The 18,396-nt window shown below is 32.3% G+C and overlaps 1 protein-coding gene across 1 annotated transcript in view; it reads right to left on the bottom strand.

Annotated features, from left to right (window-relative positions):
* Positions 1-6,540: 6,540 nt before the first annotated feature.
* Positions 6,541-18,396, bottom strand: part of MRC1 (mannose receptor C-type 1) — a 106,790-nt gene continuing 94,934 nt past the window's right edge. Inside the window, 7 exon segments of the mRNA XM_051962357.1 lie at positions 6,541-7,563; positions 7,896-7,934; positions 8,825-8,992; positions 12,408-12,443; positions 12,446-12,520; positions 16,061-16,210; positions 16,641-16,806. Coding sequence (XP_051818317.1) covers positions 7,316-7,563; positions 7,896-7,934; positions 8,825-8,992; positions 12,408-12,443; positions 12,446-12,520; positions 16,061-16,210; positions 16,641-16,806 — 882 coding nt within the window. The 3' untranslated portion in view covers positions 6,541-7,315.

Genomic DNA, 18,396 nt, shown 5'->3' with positions numbered 1-18,396 from the left:
AGTTAGACCTTGAGTTTTGTTGGGAAAAATGCCATTTCAGTGCAGTGTGACTCTATAAAACATGGCTTGTGATTGTGGAGGGAACTCTGGACCTCTCTTGGCACTAAAGTAAAATAAAGAAGGGGAAAAAGAGGACCTTGTGGCCATGTGAGATTTCTCAATGCTACTAGGGAACTATGAGGCCAAATACTATAATTAAACCCATAAGGAGAATGCTGTAATAAGAAAAGTTTTCACTCATCACACAGGGTAAGTTGTAGTTGAATAAAATTGGAACTTTTGACAAAAATTTAGTCCTGGGAAGTTGTTAAAAATGAAATTGATGCTTGAAAACCTCTGAGGGACATCTTGAAACATTAGCTCAATCTGGGATTATTACCAATGTCACTGTCACCCTTTGTTTTAAGAGCTTCCTTCAGGGCACTGTAGAGAATGATCACATCTTTTAAAGAAAACTCTAGCAATTAGGCAGTAATGAATCCATCTACTTCTCTCTAGCAAGTTATGGGAGCTAGTTTTCCAACTGGATGGTAGAGATAGTTCCAAGCCACAGACTTCATCATTTCTTCAATTTTTGAATAAGATATCTGCATAAAAGTACATACTTTAACATGTAAAAATATTAAGTAACCTAAATTAGGAAAAAATAAATGTTTCTGAATTTCTAACTATCTTCCCTTTACTAGAAGTCAATAATCCAGTTTTACTCACAGTTCAAAAATAGAATTTGATTGCACCATAAGAAAAAAAATATTCTTTTCCATATCTCCAAGGAAAGTACCATGGATCCCCAAAGTCTCCTATTTCCTTCTATATGTCACTCTGCAGAGGCAGTATTTGCTGTTTTTTTTTTTAAATCTTCAGGCAATGAAACTGATTTTAATTCTTTTTAAATTTCTTAAAAATAAAATATTTTGGAACTAAAAAACCAATGAAATCAAAATGATAAGTCTAGGAATTCTAAGAAATGGTGAATTTTGGTAAATTTTCTTACTCACTATTTATAGCTGACTAGTACCCTGGGAAATCAGGCATACAAAGCCAGAAAACATAATGGAACTCTCCAGCTCTGCTCATAGTCTGTTTTTGAATCTTCTTCGCGCTTTATAAGCTTAAGTTGTAGAAAGGCTGCATTTTTTTAAATCAAAATTGCTATTGTTTGTTTAAAGAGTTATGATGAATATGATCAACACCAAATAACATCACCAAACACCACCACCACCACCAACAAAAAAATAAATAAATAAATAAATAAAAGACACTTGATTTTGTCTTTTAGACAGGAAAGGATTGATTAGTGAGAGACATTTCGGAATCAGCTGCCTATGTGGTAGGACCAAATGGACAATCAACTTGTTAAGGAAAAGATCAAAATTAACACCAACTCAGAAGAAATAATAAGAACTTCAGAAGATATGGTACTTAATCAAAGGACTCTAATTTGACCTATTTAAGAAATCTTTAGTCATAGAAAATTGGTTTTGGATAAAGGAACAGACATCTCATGAAACTTTAATCAGTGTAAAGCAACCATTATAATAAAAAAAAGATAAAAGAGCCCAGAAGCTTCATCAGTCAGCAAATGCTTGATTTCTTTACAAAATGAAGAGTTATGACAGTCAAGAGCAACCTTGATTTAGAATAAAATCTCCATGGCAAAATCCAGGGGAATAGGTGCACGAAAAGGGATGAGCAATGTATGCTAATAAGCATTCTTTATGAGTCTCACACCAGGCTGCTTGTCTACACTGATGGAGATACTTTCCTCATCATGAATTCCCTACACTTATAAAACTACAAGGCTAGAACAACTGATTCATAAAATAGCAATAAATAAAAAGAGGAAAATATCTATTTTTGCAGAAAGCTTGAATGAGATCCAACTAAGTCATATATCCTGACAACATTTTAAGACACAAAACTTGGGAATGAATTGTTAGGGCTTCTATTGAAGCTATTTTTTTCCATTAATGTCACTAGATCCACCCCATTTATACTGTTATATCATAGCCCCTAAAATTGTAAGCAAGTTGAAATGACTGTAAGAAGAAGAAAAATATGGAAAAAAGAACAAACCCACACCAATCACATAAAAAAGGGTCCATGTGAAATCAGTTCTCAAGATATTTAAAAGAAGGGAAGATAGTAAATAAATTGGAACAACTCAGGTTATCACTAATATAAAAATACAATGGAGTAAATAAATAACTGTTGACCAATATACCTATTTCCTTATTTTCACAAAATATTTATGTGTAGGAAAGAGAATGTAATTGATCCCTTCATGTGTAGTAAGGCTCCACATATAGCAAGGGAGCTGTCCTTGTAGGGCTCAAAGAGAAGCAGATTATATAGCCAGTGTTTCTGATAAAGACATCATTTCTTTTTTCTTAAATTTTCTTAAAATAGCTTTTTATTTTCAAAATATATGCAAAGATAGTTTTCAACATTCATCCTTGTAAAACCTTGTGTTCTAAATGTTTCCCTGTCTTCCTCCCATGCCCCCCCAGATATATATCCAATATATGTTAAACATGTACAATTCTTCTATTCATATTTCTGCCTTTATCATGCTGCACAAGAAAAATCAGATCAAAAGGAAAAAAAATGCGAAAAAACAAAATTCAAGCGAACAACGAAAAGTGAAATCACTCTGTTGTGATCCACACTCAGTCCCCACAGTCCTCTCTCTGGGTGTAGATGGCTCTATTATAAGTCTATTAGAATTGGCCTGAATCATCTCATTGAAAAGAGCCACCTCCATCAGAGGTAATTATATATATATATATATATATATATATATATATATATATATATATATATATATACACATACACACACATATATATACACATACACACACATATATATATACACATATATATATATACACATACACACACATATATATATACACATATATATTATATATATAATATATATGTATATATATATGTATGTGTGTGTGTGTGTGTGTGTGTGTGTGTATTTGCAACACAGAGTGAAGGAGCTCTCCCATTGGGAGGGAGATAATTCAGTTCAACCAAGAGAGAGAAATTCTTATGTTTCACTTAAGGGGAAACTCCTCAAAGTCTCACAGGGGTCCTCAAACTTTTCAAATAGGGAGCCAGTTCACTGTCCCTCAGACTGTTGGAGGGCTGGACTATAGTAAAAAACAAAAACTTTGTTTTGTAGGCCTTTAAATAAAGAAACTTCATAGCCCTGGCTGAGGGGGATAAACATCCTCAGCTGCTGCATCTGGCCCGCGGCCATAGTTTGAGGACCCCTATGAGTAATAAGCTCAGAAGAGGGACATAATGGAGATTACTCCTCTTCTTAAAAGAATTTTCCCAGGAGCTTTTCTTTCAGCACCCTTAAGTAGTTGCCCTCTTTCATGTTTTCTGACAACGCTGTGCTCAAAAAAAGACTCTTTCTTGAAGAGTACCCCAAACAGATTCACAGGGGTCTGGAGAAACCTCGACTTCTTGCCTCTCACCATTCTATCCTATTCTTCATGCAGGGGAGGACTTTTATTTCTACCGGTAAGAAGAGTTCTATACCAACAAGCTTAGGGACAAGAGTTACATAAGCATAATTTCTGTACTGACTTGAGTTCATATTTGATGAAACTAAGAGAAAGGAATAGCCAAGTTTTTAACAAATGACATTCTGCTAGGGATTTCCTTAACCATCTAATTATCTGAAAGGTAAAAAGAATACAATTTCTCACTTTTTTGTGTGTCTATAAAATACATTTTGAGCAAAATGCAATCTTGAATGCCCCTTTCAACAATGATTTGTTAAAATCACATGAATGCTAAAAAAAAAGTAACCCAGATTTTCATAACTTTAGCTCATTGATCAGTGACCCAGATCTCATTACTAGGAATATACCTCAAATAGATCAAAGACAGAAATATCTCATACATAACGAGACATTTATAGCAGCACTTTTTTTGTGGTAACAAAGAATTGGAAGCAAAGTAGATGCCCATTAATTGGTGAGTGATTAAACAAATTGTAGAACATGAATATATGGAATATTACTGAGCCATCTGAAAACATAAAAATGAGGAATTCAGAGAAATATATAAAGATTCAGAATGAAGTAAGTAGAAGAAAGAAAAAGATTTGAATAACTTGAAAGAACAATGCAGTAAAACTTAAAACTGTATGATTATTCAGATCAAGCTTGGGAAAGAGTTGAGAAAATTAATCTCCCTCTCTTCATTGAAGAGTATATATATATACACATAAAAAGTAGATTCATTATTTTATTTTGCTAAACTTTTTTTCTCCTTTCTTTTTAATACTTGTCCCAACAAATGGGGTCCCTCTGAGTAAAACTGAAAAGGAGAAATATACATATATTTGGAAATAAATGTCCCATAAAAAGGCATAATAAATATAAAAATGTCAAATATAATTAAATTGTTAAAATATTATGTGAGAATCCAGAATAAAAGCAATTACAAAAGACATAACTGTCTTTGATGATCCTCTGATTTTAATATCAAATGAAATTTGGGAGAAATAAGCAGCATAGTTGTGCAGCAGAAGTGTGCTGGGCCCATAAAATAAGGAGAAATATGCTTACTAAAACTGTTTCTTCTTAGAATTCTTCTCTTTTACTAAAGTACTCATAAAAGTAAGCCATTTTAGGAAGTGCCTTGAAAATCTTCAAACATAAAAAAGTGCATTATTGTTATTGTTATATAGCTGATATCCATGTCTTCTTTTAGAACATAGAATATAATTTATTTCAATGAAAGAAATAGATATGATTACGTACTGGGAGAGGCTGATCTATAGCTTTAACTAAATGGCATTATTTTTAAAGTAAAAATGAAATAATGGAATGAGATAATTAGTGCATTATATAGGAAGTAATGAAATATTTTACTTTGTAGGAATTTGTGATCTTTTATTCTTATGAAATATAATACAGAGTCCATTTTAAACTCAATGAGAACATTGACAAGTAATAGCAGACCACCAAAAGCAGATTAAGAGCTGGCTTACATTTAGGAAGGTGGGGTTGCAGAGCCTATCTCTGCTATACTGTTTGTTTGACCCTACTCAATTCAATTAACTTCTAAATTCTCCCATCAGCCTTTTAAATCTACAAGTTATAAAAGAGTTTCTAATTCTCATCAGTGAAGGAAATTTTTACACAAAAAGTTCCCAACACTGATGAAATTATAAATATGGACCCCCAAAACCCACCCCCAAATAGCTGACCCTAATAATTTCTCCCCAGTGGCTTTATTTGAATGATTCCACAATCTAAATATTAAATATCATCACCATCTTTAGGCTTCATTTCACAATATAGAATAATTTCCCTTACCTCCTCTCAACTTGACAATACATTTTGAATTTATGACATTGGTAATTTTTTTTAAGGATGAAATGAGGATTACTAGACTTAAAGAAGTCAAGAATTATCCTTATTGTTACAAGGAGTATTAGTAGTAGAGCTAAAACTCTGATCCAAGAATTTCATAGAAAATTTCAGTAAGCTGAAACAGAATTTGCCATTTTCAGGTTGAACATCCCTTCCCTTAGCATCTGAAATAGGCCCAATCCAATAATACGGTCATTGGGTACCTATCATGGGATAGTTAGAAGTGTATTGGACCTAAGTGGGCTTCTTCTACTGTAACTTATTTGGTTGCATTAAATAAAAATCCTTTTTAGATTTGAACTAAAATAATCAACAGTGTCTATTTGCTCAATTCCTGGCTGGAACTCAAAAGTTGATCAATTTGCAATACACAATAGACTCTATTATGAAATAGTTTGGTCAATTCCTTTTTAAAATAGGTCGACAAGAGTACAGGCATTTAGCTCCATTTTGTAATGATGATAAAATATGAGGGGCGAAATCTTAATATTGGATTCAAGCAGTCATATCTTTGCCACCACTTAGTAGTACCTTCTCATCACTTAACATCTCAGTTTTCCTTATGTGTAAATGACCTCTAAGACTCCTTTTAACTCTAAGGCATTAAAATGAGGTAGATGTAGCACTGGATACTAAGTCTGAAGATCTTGAGTCTAAAATCACAGGTGTGTTCCTTGGAACCTCCAGTCTTTAATTTCTTCATCTGTCAAATGAAGACTAGATGACCTATAATATCTTTCCTAACTCTTAAATCTTTGATCCTATGATCTTTTGATAATCCATTGTTCAGTGAACTTTACCTCTTTTTAAATATAATTTTGCAGCTCTGATTAAGGGAAAACAGAAGACAAAAGCAAATAAATAAAGCATAAAGTTTTTGCCTTGTGTGCAATTTTTCAGGGATACATCTATTGCTTAAAATAAGGAACATATCTATTTTCATTTAACAAGTTTCTACATCAATACATACCTTTTAATGGCAATAGAACTACTGTTATCAATAGTGTTACTTTGGATAAGCAAAACTGTTTAAAACACACACACACACACACACACACACACACACACACACACTCATACACACATATAAACACCCAAAATCTCAATCACAGAACTTAAAACCAATACAAAAGTTTTAAAAATAGACCTTATTTGGGCTCTTTATTTCACATCACTTAAAGAAATTGGATGAAGCAAACTTTTAAGTGTTTTTACTTCAATCCCACTGGCACCTGAGGAAAATATTTTTTAAATTACTCAGGATGAAAGTTAGAAAATTTGCAACATCCGTATTGTAAAAACATTTTTTTCTCAGATGAAAATACAATTTGCAATTATGCAATACTAATGAAATGCCTTTATAATGAAAACTGCCCCACAAGGAACATTCCTGAATTTTTTACATCATCTGAAATTGTCTGAATTGCAATTCTCCCAGACTTATGATTATGGAATGTTGATATGAAATATGACCCCAATCATCTTTTTCTCCTGGAAAACTGTTTGCAGAATTTCAGCAGAATTAGATACGTACTTTTGCTAAGAGCTTTGTTTCTGCTATACTGCTTGTTTGTTTGGTCCTATTCAATTATGTGATTTACATGAATCTGACAGCTTTTCTTAAAAGTCATATTCTGGGTAGAGAGCATGATAACAATTAAACAGGGGAAATGTAGTAAGCCTAATTGCTAAATATTTCATACTTACTCTTTTGAGAAAAGATTTTGCCAGACCTAAAAAAGGAACAACTATTCCTCCAGTGTACAAAGGTTTGGGAAACAGACAGTACACTCTGAATAATACAATTTCACACAGAAACAACCACTTTGGCTCAAGGTTTGGGAAAGTTTTATCCAAAAGGGTAATTTATCAAACACAATAACATATAAGTGTCCTTTTGTTATTTCACTAAATGAGAGCGTGTTCATTCTGTTCAATGTTGCCCATGAGATCTTTTGTGTCACTGACTCCTGAAATGGATCCTGTGTTAAAATAGAGAGTGTTGTCAAAGTTCCCTTCCTGTGGTATTTGAACCTGTCTTTTCTTGTAAAAGAAATATGCAGCAGCACCAACTCCTGTCAGAATTAGGAGCACCACCACGACGATGATCCCAGCCGAATTGTGAGATTTGGGGGCTTTCCTAGTCTCTGGTCCATCTATAAAGAAACAGGAGCCACCATAAGAGAAAGGACACAAGAAAATGACAAAGAATTTTACTTGGGGAATGGAGGGCAATGGTATTTTACATAGCAAGGGAACTTGTGGGTATTATCTCATACCACATTTGTCAAACAAATTAAAGTCAAATAACAATCTACATGACATAAGAATGTCATCCAGTTGTAGGAGGATTTTAGCTTCATAGGCACCAATCAGATATGTCATTAACATTTTTAAACTAATATAAGATTAAAACTTTAAAATATAAAATTTTTAAATTATACAGTTTTTAATTATTTTAGTACTGAAATTTCTATGATGTCCTTACCGTTTGATTTTATCGCCTCAGTAGTTTTAGCATCAACAACTTTAAAAAAAAAAAAACAAAACACATTTATTTAAAATTTACATGAGCTCAAAATTAAATGGCACTTGTATAATTTATTTTGTTTAATTCTTAAATAGGCACTAATGATTTCATATTTAGATGGTGCTTTATTATAATTTGTTCTGCCTGTACTTACCCAACTTATTTATTTCCATGGCTTTATTTTATCCCTATGCCCATCCTATAATTGTACTCACTGAATGCAACGTTCTCTTATTAATGGAATTTTTCTATAATGATCATAATAATTGTTCATATTTACTTAGTACTTTACAATTCACAAAGCATTTTCCTAAAAGGAACCCCATATGATAGATATTGGAAGTATTATTATCCCTATTTTGTAAAGAGAAAATTTGGACTTGGAGAAGTTAAAAGTTTGTCCGTAATCATCCCATTGCTAGTAAGTGATAAAGATCACTTTCCAATTCCTGGTCCACTGAATCATGTTCCAAGATATTATCAGCATCAGATTCTAGGTATACGAGGTATTGGTGAGCTATAAAAATCCTTAGAATAGATTTTCCCAACTATTCATGACTTTGAGAATATATATCATTAAATATGAGAATATATCATTAAAATAAAATAAGACTAAATTATAATATGAAAGTAAAAATGAAGGGTTTTGTTTGTTCTAGAAGAGCTACAGGGAGAACTCTTTAAGTATGGTTCAAATTATCCCTAAACTCTCAAGGTCATTCTCCATTTATAATGTTCCAATGCAGATCCAATGTGCCTAGAACTCTATTGGATATCTAGCAATTGCTCTTTGCTTTTTTTCCCCTAGCACCTCATTTGTGTCTAACTATGTGAGTAGTAGAAATGGTAGGATGAGGATTTCAATATTACAAGAAAAAAAAACTTACTTTTTTCTCGTTTACAAATATACCCTTTGTAGGAAGAGCAGTAAAGGTTGTTCCAAAATCCACTTGAAGAATAGAGCTCCACACAGTCTTCATTCCGATCACTTGAGGGCTCTCCCGTTTTCCAATTGACAAAAGATACTGCATTATTGTCTATCCAAAGCCAGTTCCCTGATTGTTAAATGAGACAGCCAAAAGTCACTTAGCAATAATCATTCTGAAAAACCTCAACCCCTTCTAAGGAGGCAGGTATATTAACCTGCTATACATGTAATTTTGAACAAATTGAAATAGATTCTATAGATTCCAAACAAGATTTTTCACTTATAAGACTACAGTTTTTTATTAAGGAAGATGAGCAGAAACTAATCCAACAAGAGATTTTAAAGAGTTTCTAAAAATATCTTCCACTCACAAGACACCATAGTTGGTGCTAAGGGAAGTACAAATGGATGTGAAATCCATCACATATTTTAGAATCAATAGGGGAGCCAAGAAATCCATACAGATAGCTATAATATAAAACAAATTTGATAATTACATAATGGAAGTATTTAAGTTCAGAAGAGGTAAAGTTTACTTCTAGCTTCCAGGAAGGCTTCATAGAAGTTGTAGTTTTTGAACTGGACTTAGAACTGATAGAATCTTGGAAAAAAACAGAAGAATAGACATGGAGATTATTCCATGCATGAAAACTAATGTCAGCAAAAGCATAGGGGCAGAAAATTAAGCTTAGAAATTCATAAGGAGCAAAATTTGGCTGGGCAATAGAATGAAGGAAGGAGAGGAATGTTTGTTAAGTTTGAAAGAGTAGGTCAGAACCAGACTGTAGAAAGAAAGGGAAAAAATGATTAGTACAAAACCAAAAGTGAGATAGGCTCCTACTAATTAATGCGAAGTAAAACGAGCAAGACCAGGAAAACATATCACCAACGCTGTGAGATAATCAATTATGAATGATTCAGTTCTTTTCAGTAACACAATGATCCAAAACAAGCATGAAGGACTCATGAAGGAAAATGCTATTATCCATATAAACAGTTTAATACCATTGAATCCCTTATGTTTTCTTTTACCTTTTTAGAGTTTTTCTGGGTCTGGAAGTCAATATTTTGATTCAATTCTGGAACAATTGTTCTTATGGATGCTTGAAATTCTTCTATTTCATTGAATGACCATTTTTTCCCTTGCAGTATAATGCTTAATTTTTCCAGGTAGGTGATTCTGGATTATAGTCCTAGTCCCTTTGCTCTCCAGAATATCATGTTCATGACTTCCAAACCTTTAATGTAGCAAGTGCCAAATCTTATATAATCCTGATTATGGTTCTCCAGTATTTGAATTGCAGTATTTTTTTTCCTTGACCTGGTAGTTCTATAATTTGGCTATAATATGTCTTGGAGTTTTTATTTTGGGATCTCTTTCCTGTGATGATCAGTGAGTTCTTACAATGCCTATTTTGCCCTCTCATTCCAGAATATCAGTGCAATTGTGCTTGATAATTTCATGAAAATTGCTGTCCAAGTATTCTTTTGATTATGGCTTTCAGGGTATCCAGTTATTCTGATATTTTCTCCTGGATATATTTTCCAGGTCAGTTGTTTTTCTAATGAGACATTTTATACTTTCTTTTATTTTTTAATTGTTTTGATTTTGTTTGATTGATTCTAAATGTTTCAGTAGAGTCATTATTTTCCACTTGCCCAATTCTAACCTTTAAGGAGTTGTTTTCCTCAATTAGTTTTTCTACTTTCCTTTCTATTTAGCCATTTGTACTTTTTAAGAAGTTGTTTTCTTCAGTGAATTTTTTATCTCCTTTTCCATTTGGCTCATTTTATTTTTTAAGGAGTTGCTGTTTTTTTTTTCCCCCCAAGCTGCTAAGTCTTTTTTTTTTAAATTCTCTTGCATCATTCTCATTTCTTTTCCCAGTTTTTTTTTTTCTACCTCTCTAATATGATTTTTTAGTTCGTTTTTGGGCTCTTCCATGAGATCTTAATGAACTTGAGACTGCTTCATATCACTACCACTTGGATTCTCTGACTTTCTTCCAGTATTAATTCAAGGCCCACCTTCAGTAAGATGCCCTTTCCAATTCTTTTTGAATTCAGTGCCTTTCCACTGATACTGCCCCCAAATTATCTTGTCTCTAATTTATTTGTGCATAGTTGTTTGCCTTTTGTCTTTCCTTGAGGGAAGGGATGGGGTCTTTTTGCCTTTGTTTGTAATCCCAGTGCTTAGTGTAGTGCTTGGCACATAGTAGGAGTTTAATAAATGCTATTTGACTGACTAGGTAACTATAAAAAGGAATTCAAAGCTTCCAAGGCATGTAGAAATATTAGTGATTTAATTAATCACAACTCATACATTGCACTTATCTTATTCATCCAAAAAAGTGAAAGGAGAGAAATCTCCTCCCTGTATTCTTTTCCTTTTCAATTTTAATGTTTTATTGTAAGAAGATATTCCATCAAGAATATTTTAAAAAGTATGAAGCAAAATATATATCTAACTAGAAGTTTAACCACAAAATGCTATTTGTTGCAAAAGTTTTGTTTTTCCTTCTTTTGTTTTTCCCAATCGGGTAGGGAGAGAGCAGAGTGAAATGGGGGCAAAGAGGGTTAGCAATAAAGTTGTCCAAAAAGAAAAAAGGAAAGAAAAGAAAAAAGAAAAGATCATTGAAATATGTTTTTGAAATTCACAAAAGAGAACAGAAGGGCCAGAAAAAAAAAATCACTTGTCAGCAGTATAGAGTTGAAAGCCAAGGTTCAAATTTGTTATTTATTTAAAATGAAGAATAAATCTGCATATAATAGAAATCAGTAGTTCCATGTCACAATCCTTTTTCTACTCATTAGATAAAGAAGAAACCTAATGTCAGATATAATATACATACATAAATAGATATTCATACATATATGACATGATACTAAATAGCAGAGGGTATATATACACACATATAAATATATACATGTATATATATGAATATTCACTTTATTTGATGTTTAAGTAAAGAATAAAAAAATAATAATTTTTTAAAACCACAATATGATGTACACTAAGTTTATCCATTTCTCATCTTTTACAATAAAAATATGATGAGAAAACCATGAAATAATCATAATACCACTGAAATTTTTGTTTTCCCTTGGAATAGAAGATTCCAGATGTTCAAGTCAATTCAATTTCAGTTCAAATAATGTTAAGTGCTTTTGACATCAAGTCACTATGTGGAATTAGAGGTAGAAAGGTGAGAAAACCCTTATCTTGAAGGATTCCATTATCTCCTGGGATCAACAGAGAGAATAGTAGATACACCAATAAGTAGGATGGAATATACAGGAGCAGAATGTGATAGGGGACAAGTATACAGACAAATATGTATAAGAGGATATAAAAAAGTCAGATGTGAAAAGGACAAAGAGGAAATTCAAAATGTTAAGGAAAGTTGGAAAAATGACAGGACACTTCCATGGAGGAAGTAGCAACAGAGACTGACCTTGAAAGAAGAGATGGATTTTAACAAGTAGAAATGAGGAGGGAAGGCAGCAAAAATACTATGCCCCATAAAAGGAATAATGACACTTACCCTCTACATTTTTAAACATTCCTATCCAAAAATTGTTTTGCTTTTAAGTGGCTCGACCTTGTATGTCAGAAAGGTTGACTCCACAGCTGACTCAATGGAAACCAAACTGGCACCTGCAGAATGGACAAAAAAACAAATATAGTTCAGATTCATGGAACTATGGGAATGGCTTATTATTTTTACTGAGCACATGGGTTTAATGGATAAAGTGACTAAAAAGTGGTCCTGGATCCCTAATGGACTGATTATTCCCAGGAAGGGCACAATATCTAATGACCAGGTACTTCTGTCCTAGCTACTCAGAAGCTATTCATGGGATCCCTCTAAATCAGGGGTTCTTTATCTTTTTTTGTATCCTAGACTTTCTTAGCAGGCCAATGAAGCCCAGGGAACCCTTCTCAATATTTTTTTTGGCAAAGCAACAAGCTTATCTTAAACATTTACAATGTCCTAAGCTCTGGGGATATAACCAAAAAGAAAGGCAATCTCTTCAAAGAATTAACAGTCCAATAATAGAAGGTAATACACAAAAGGAAGCTGAGAAGGGGTATATATCAATATCCAGAAAGTCAGAAGCAAAATCAGGAAGGAAATGAAAATTGGTCATCCTGAGCCCTTTCTCAATGTACATAAAATATAAATCATAGGGCTACAAGAAAAATTAACTGTCTATTGTGGAAGGCATTATGCTAGGCCCTGGGATACAAAGACAAAGCAGTTTCTACTCTCAAGAACCAAATCATACATAAGCTAATGCTTTCTATTAATAGTGAAGAAAATTGAGATGTAGAGAGGTAAAATAATTTGTTGTTTTATGGAAGCCATCCTCCCTCTCTAGCACTTAATTAATTTTACCCTTCCTCCAACATCTATCTCAAATTTTCTTCTTTTCTTCCCTCACTACCTTGAATACCTCTCAGCAAGCACTTCCTCCTCTGAATTTCTCTAACACAGTCTGCAGCAATCTGTCAACTAACCTGTAGTAAATTTTTATTTATAAGTGATAAATAAATGTATAAATAGATGAATGAGACCTCTGATGATTGTATCTAAAGGATAGATCTTGGGAATAGAAAGATCTAAGTTCCACTTCCAGTACATACCATCTGAATTATCACCAGCAAATTACATAATATCTAGTTGCCCCAAGCAACTCTCTAAGACTTTAAATTACAATAAGTCAGTCCTCTAAGTTGAATGTAGACTTTAAACAATTAAAGAATGAATAAATCATTACCTATATTACTTACAATAGAAAAAATTTCTTATTATTAATACTTCAGTTCAACAATAAAAATGGTCATGGATCAGATTTTATTGGTTTTACCTATTTAGATAAAAATAGATTTTTTTTTCCTATTTCTCCCAGTGACAAGTTTTTGGTAATGTTCTATTAACTCATTTTTGCCTGGTAGCCCTAAAATTAGACCTAACTCCAAAAATGTATTACTGTTCTGATGAATAGCCACTATTATTGAAAAGAAAAAGTTTTTCGTGGCAGCCCTGTTTGTAGTGGCTAGAGACTGGAAATTGAATGGATGCCCATCAATTGGAGAATGGCTGGGTAAATTGTGGTATATGAATGTTATGGAATATTATTATTCTGTAAGAAATGACCAGCAGGATGAATACAGAGAGGCTTGGAGAGACTTACATGAACTGATGCTAAGTGAAATGAGCAGAACCAGGAGATCACTTTACACTTCGACAACGATATCGTATGAGGATGTATTCTGATGGAAGCAGATTTCTCTGACAAAGAGACCTAACTAAGTTTCAATTGATAAATGATGGACAGAAGCAGCTACATTCAAAGAAAGAACACTGGGAAATGAATATGAACTATTTGCATTTTTGTTTTTCTTCCCGGGTTATTTTTACCTTCTGAATCCAATTCTCCCTGTGCAACAAGAGAACTGTTCAGTTCTGCAAACATATATTGTATCTAGGATATACTGCAACATATTTAACATATATAGGACTGCTTGCCATCTAGGGGAGGGGGTGGAGGGAGGGAGGGGAAAAATCGGAACAGAAGCGAGTGCAAGGGATAATGCTGTAAAAAAAAATTACCCTGGCATGGATTCTATCAATACAAAGTTATTATAAAAATAAAAAAAAATTTTAAAAAAGGAATAGGCTCCAAGTTTATGTGAGAAAATCTTCTGTAACTACTGTTCTTTCCTTAACATTAATACATGTCTTTGCTAGGGAAAAAAAAAGAAAAAGAAAAAGATTTTCCTCTCAATTAATAAGCTATTCCACTTTTAAAAACAGAAACAAAATAAAACAAAGAAAATCAATTGAAATTCAACACACAGAATAACACTAACAAATGGATCGAGTGCCTTAGCCACAAAAAGTAAAATTTTTACTTTCTAAAATCTAAATCATATGGTTAAATTTACCTGAATTAGAATTTTAAAGAAAAGAGGCCAACTTTTAAATCCTGTCTCTGACATTTGCTATCTATTTCTTGGCTTTTAGCAAATCATTTTTTCCTCTCAGGACTACAATTTCCTCATCTTAAAATGAAATGAAATATTTGGATTTGATTATCTCCAAGTTTCCTTCCAATGACAGGTCTGGACAGAAATCTGAATAAAAAGTCAGTAGTTGTTGAGACAAGTCATAATTAAACCAATGTGTTAAATGATGAATCCACATTAATAAGATTACAAATTTATAATTTAAATGTACTTCAGAAGTCATCTAATCCAACTGCTTCATTTATAAATGAGGACTCTCAGAAAAACTGTGATTTAAAAGAGGTGAGATTTAAGTGAATAGTAGCATGAAAAATATTTCAGAGATTAAATCCTATATGGTGGTTTATATTTTAAAATAATTCTGCAGGCAGGTTCTCTGGAAAAGGAAGAGTAAAAGAAGGGAGGAGTTGTTTTTTTTAAAAGAAAAGGGCCTACAATGAATAACAAGGGTGGGATTTCCCTGCTCAGCTGAAGACAGGATAAAAACAATCTTTTATTTTAAAGTATCTAAGAAGAAATTTAGTTCTATTTTGCTTCTTTGGATTTTAGCCCTTTCTCTTCTGCAAAACCTATCCCCACTAAGGGGATATGATGCAAATGATCTTCTGGTATTAGTGAAATAATTCTTAAGAACAAAAATCACCAATAAGGATAATCTCAGGTTATAAAAGCCTTTGCATTTTAAAAAAAATATATATATATATACAAAAATATATATAAATATATGCATATATGTATATATAATGAACAGTATTGATTTGGCTGAAGTATAGTAATCTTGTGAGTAGCTTTGTTTGGGAACTTTGAGACAGACAAGGTGAGAAAAGGGATCGAGTACTCTGGTCTACCTGTTGAGTTCATCTCTATAACTGCATGGTTCATATTTTTAAAATGGCTCTGTGGCAATGAGAAGCCCAATATTTTCTCACAATTCTGGGATTTGTACCAAAAAAAAAAAGTTGCTAGACATACTTTGGGGAAGGTAATATGACTTTCTATGCTAAAAGAAACTATAAGTAAGCAAATAGAGAAAAAAATAGAAAATCAGATACTTGACATTTATTCTTTGAATTTGAGACATTTGTAATGTTTTGCTTATATATATGATATATATGCATTATATATAAAATCTGTGAACCAGCTCTCAATAGAACTCATATTTACCCATTCGACTACATTCCAGCAAAGCTTGGCCCCAGCTTCTTGTAGAGGAAGATTCAATATAGTAGCAATGACCACTGAAAGGGATCCAAGATGATTGTTCTGAATCTGGACATCTGCCAGGCAATTGTGGAGGCTCTGTGGCAGGTGATACTGAAAGTGAAGGCAATTAAAGAAAAAAAGTCTCAAGTTTATGAAACAAAAGCCATTCCAGAGGAAAGAAAATCCACCACTGGTCACATGTAAGAATCGTTCATCATTTAATCATTTATCATTTGAATTCATTATTATCACTATTTGACTTTTTATTATTTTATCACATCTACTGATTTTACATAACCACAGAAATATAGCAGTGACATCAAGAGGCAATGGAGAAAAGAATGTGTAAATGCATTAAAATGATTAATCTAAAATCTTTCTGTTAGATAAAGGAAAGATTTTGGTCTGCTCACAAGTTCCCGAGACAATATTTAATGCTCCTAGTAACACAATGATGTTCTTAGCAGTACAATGACCAGAGCAGGAACTTCCTTGCTTTGAAAATTGAAATCCCCTGAATAATATTGTAGCATCTAATTACCATCTGATTTTTTGCAGAGAAATTGGTAGCTTTCATTGCAAGGTGCTGTCTTCCAGAATCCTTCTAAATCCATATAGACACAACCTGATTTCACTTGAGGTTCTCCAGGGCCCCAGTTTGTGTATCTCATCCTCCATTTATCAATCCATGCATATTCACCTTGAGTCTATAAGGAAAAACATGGACTTTAGGTTACTCCATATACCTTCAAATTAACCAGCTGAAAAAAATTATTTTTAATCAAGTCAAAACATTTCACCCTCCCAGATCCATAGATAGTTTGATTTTGACGACATATTACATTACACTCTCTAATTTTATAGAGAGAACAGCTGAAGATAATGACTTTTTCAAATTCACACAATTAGTAAGTAGAATAGGATCAAGAATCCTGATCAAAGTTCCTGGTTCCTAATCCAGCACTGATACATGAGTTTTTTTATTGTTTTATTCAGTTTATTATTTTATAATTTACTTAGCTGAATGGGTAAATATGAGTTCTATTGAGAGCTGGCTCACAGATTATATATATAAGCAAAATATTACTATATATATTATATAACTTATAAAATACTATTATTTTATAATAATATAAATTACTATAATAAAAATTATATTTATAATATAATAACATAAATTACATATGTTAATATAATTTATAGTAGCCTAAGTCATGCCCTAAAAGTGATAACATGTTTCATTATTTTTTAATGTTAAAAATACATTTGTAGCAGGCAATATTCATAAATAGGCTAACAAAGGCACAGCTATTCTATTCTTTATATCAGTCAATAATTTATTTCTCATTGATTCCATATAAATAATTATATAATTAAGTATTCATCATTCTGATTTGGTTGAAAATAATGTGGTAGGATAAAGCAAATTAATATTCTTATACAAAATAAATGTATACTATATTTATTATGGATAAATAAGAATAAAATATTTATTTTATTTTTTATTAAGCAAAATATCCATGTTTAAATAGCAACAATTAGTTTAAAAACTGACATTTTAAAGAAACAAAAAATTTTAAAAACAAGTTAGTTCATAGCCAATATCATACTTCCTTTTAAGCAATAATAGTGGAAGGACTTGGTAATGACCTTAGTTACCAGAGAAACCACTTGCTCAAAATTCTTTTGCCATCTCACAAGGTCACTACTTTCCACAGACTCCCTAAACAGATAACAACACCCCTACTCTTCTTCCAGGGGCATTTGAAAGGTAGAACAATAAATTTCAAGATTTTTGTCATACCTTTGGAATCCTGACTTCCTCCATATACTCACAATTCAATGCCTCAACACATAACTGTGCTGTATTCAGATCAGTTCTCTATGTATACTTAGTATAATACCATCATTTTTTCTTTAATGCTATTTCTATTTTTTCAATAATCATATCCATGACTATGTGGTCTAAATGTGGTACCTGAGCATCCAAATATAATGTCCCTATTGTCCTGGACAGTGAAAAAAGATTGTTGCTAAAATCTTTGCAGATCTATTCCATTTTTCTTTTATCCAACTATCAGTACTTTAAATGCATGATCCTTTTCTAGTCAAGAAACATTTATTAAAGATCTACTATTTACAAGAGAATTTTATCAAACATTTAAAGATTAGCTAATTCCAATATTAAATAATTTGTAAAGAAGGGATCCTACCAAACTCCTTTTATAAAACATACTGATACTTAAAAACAGAAAGAAAATTGTAGATCAATTTCATTATTTAATATGAATCCAAAA

Source organism: Antechinus flavipes, chromosome 5, assembly GCF_016432865.1.
Source record: "Antechinus flavipes isolate AdamAnt ecotype Samford, QLD, Australia chromosome 5, AdamAnt_v2, whole genome shotgun sequence".
Classification (NCBI taxonomy): Eukaryota; Metazoa; Chordata; class Mammalia; order Dasyuromorphia; family Dasyuridae; genus Antechinus; species Antechinus flavipes.
Note: the sequence above shows the minus strand (reverse complement) of the source record. Positions and strands in the feature narration are given on the sequence as shown.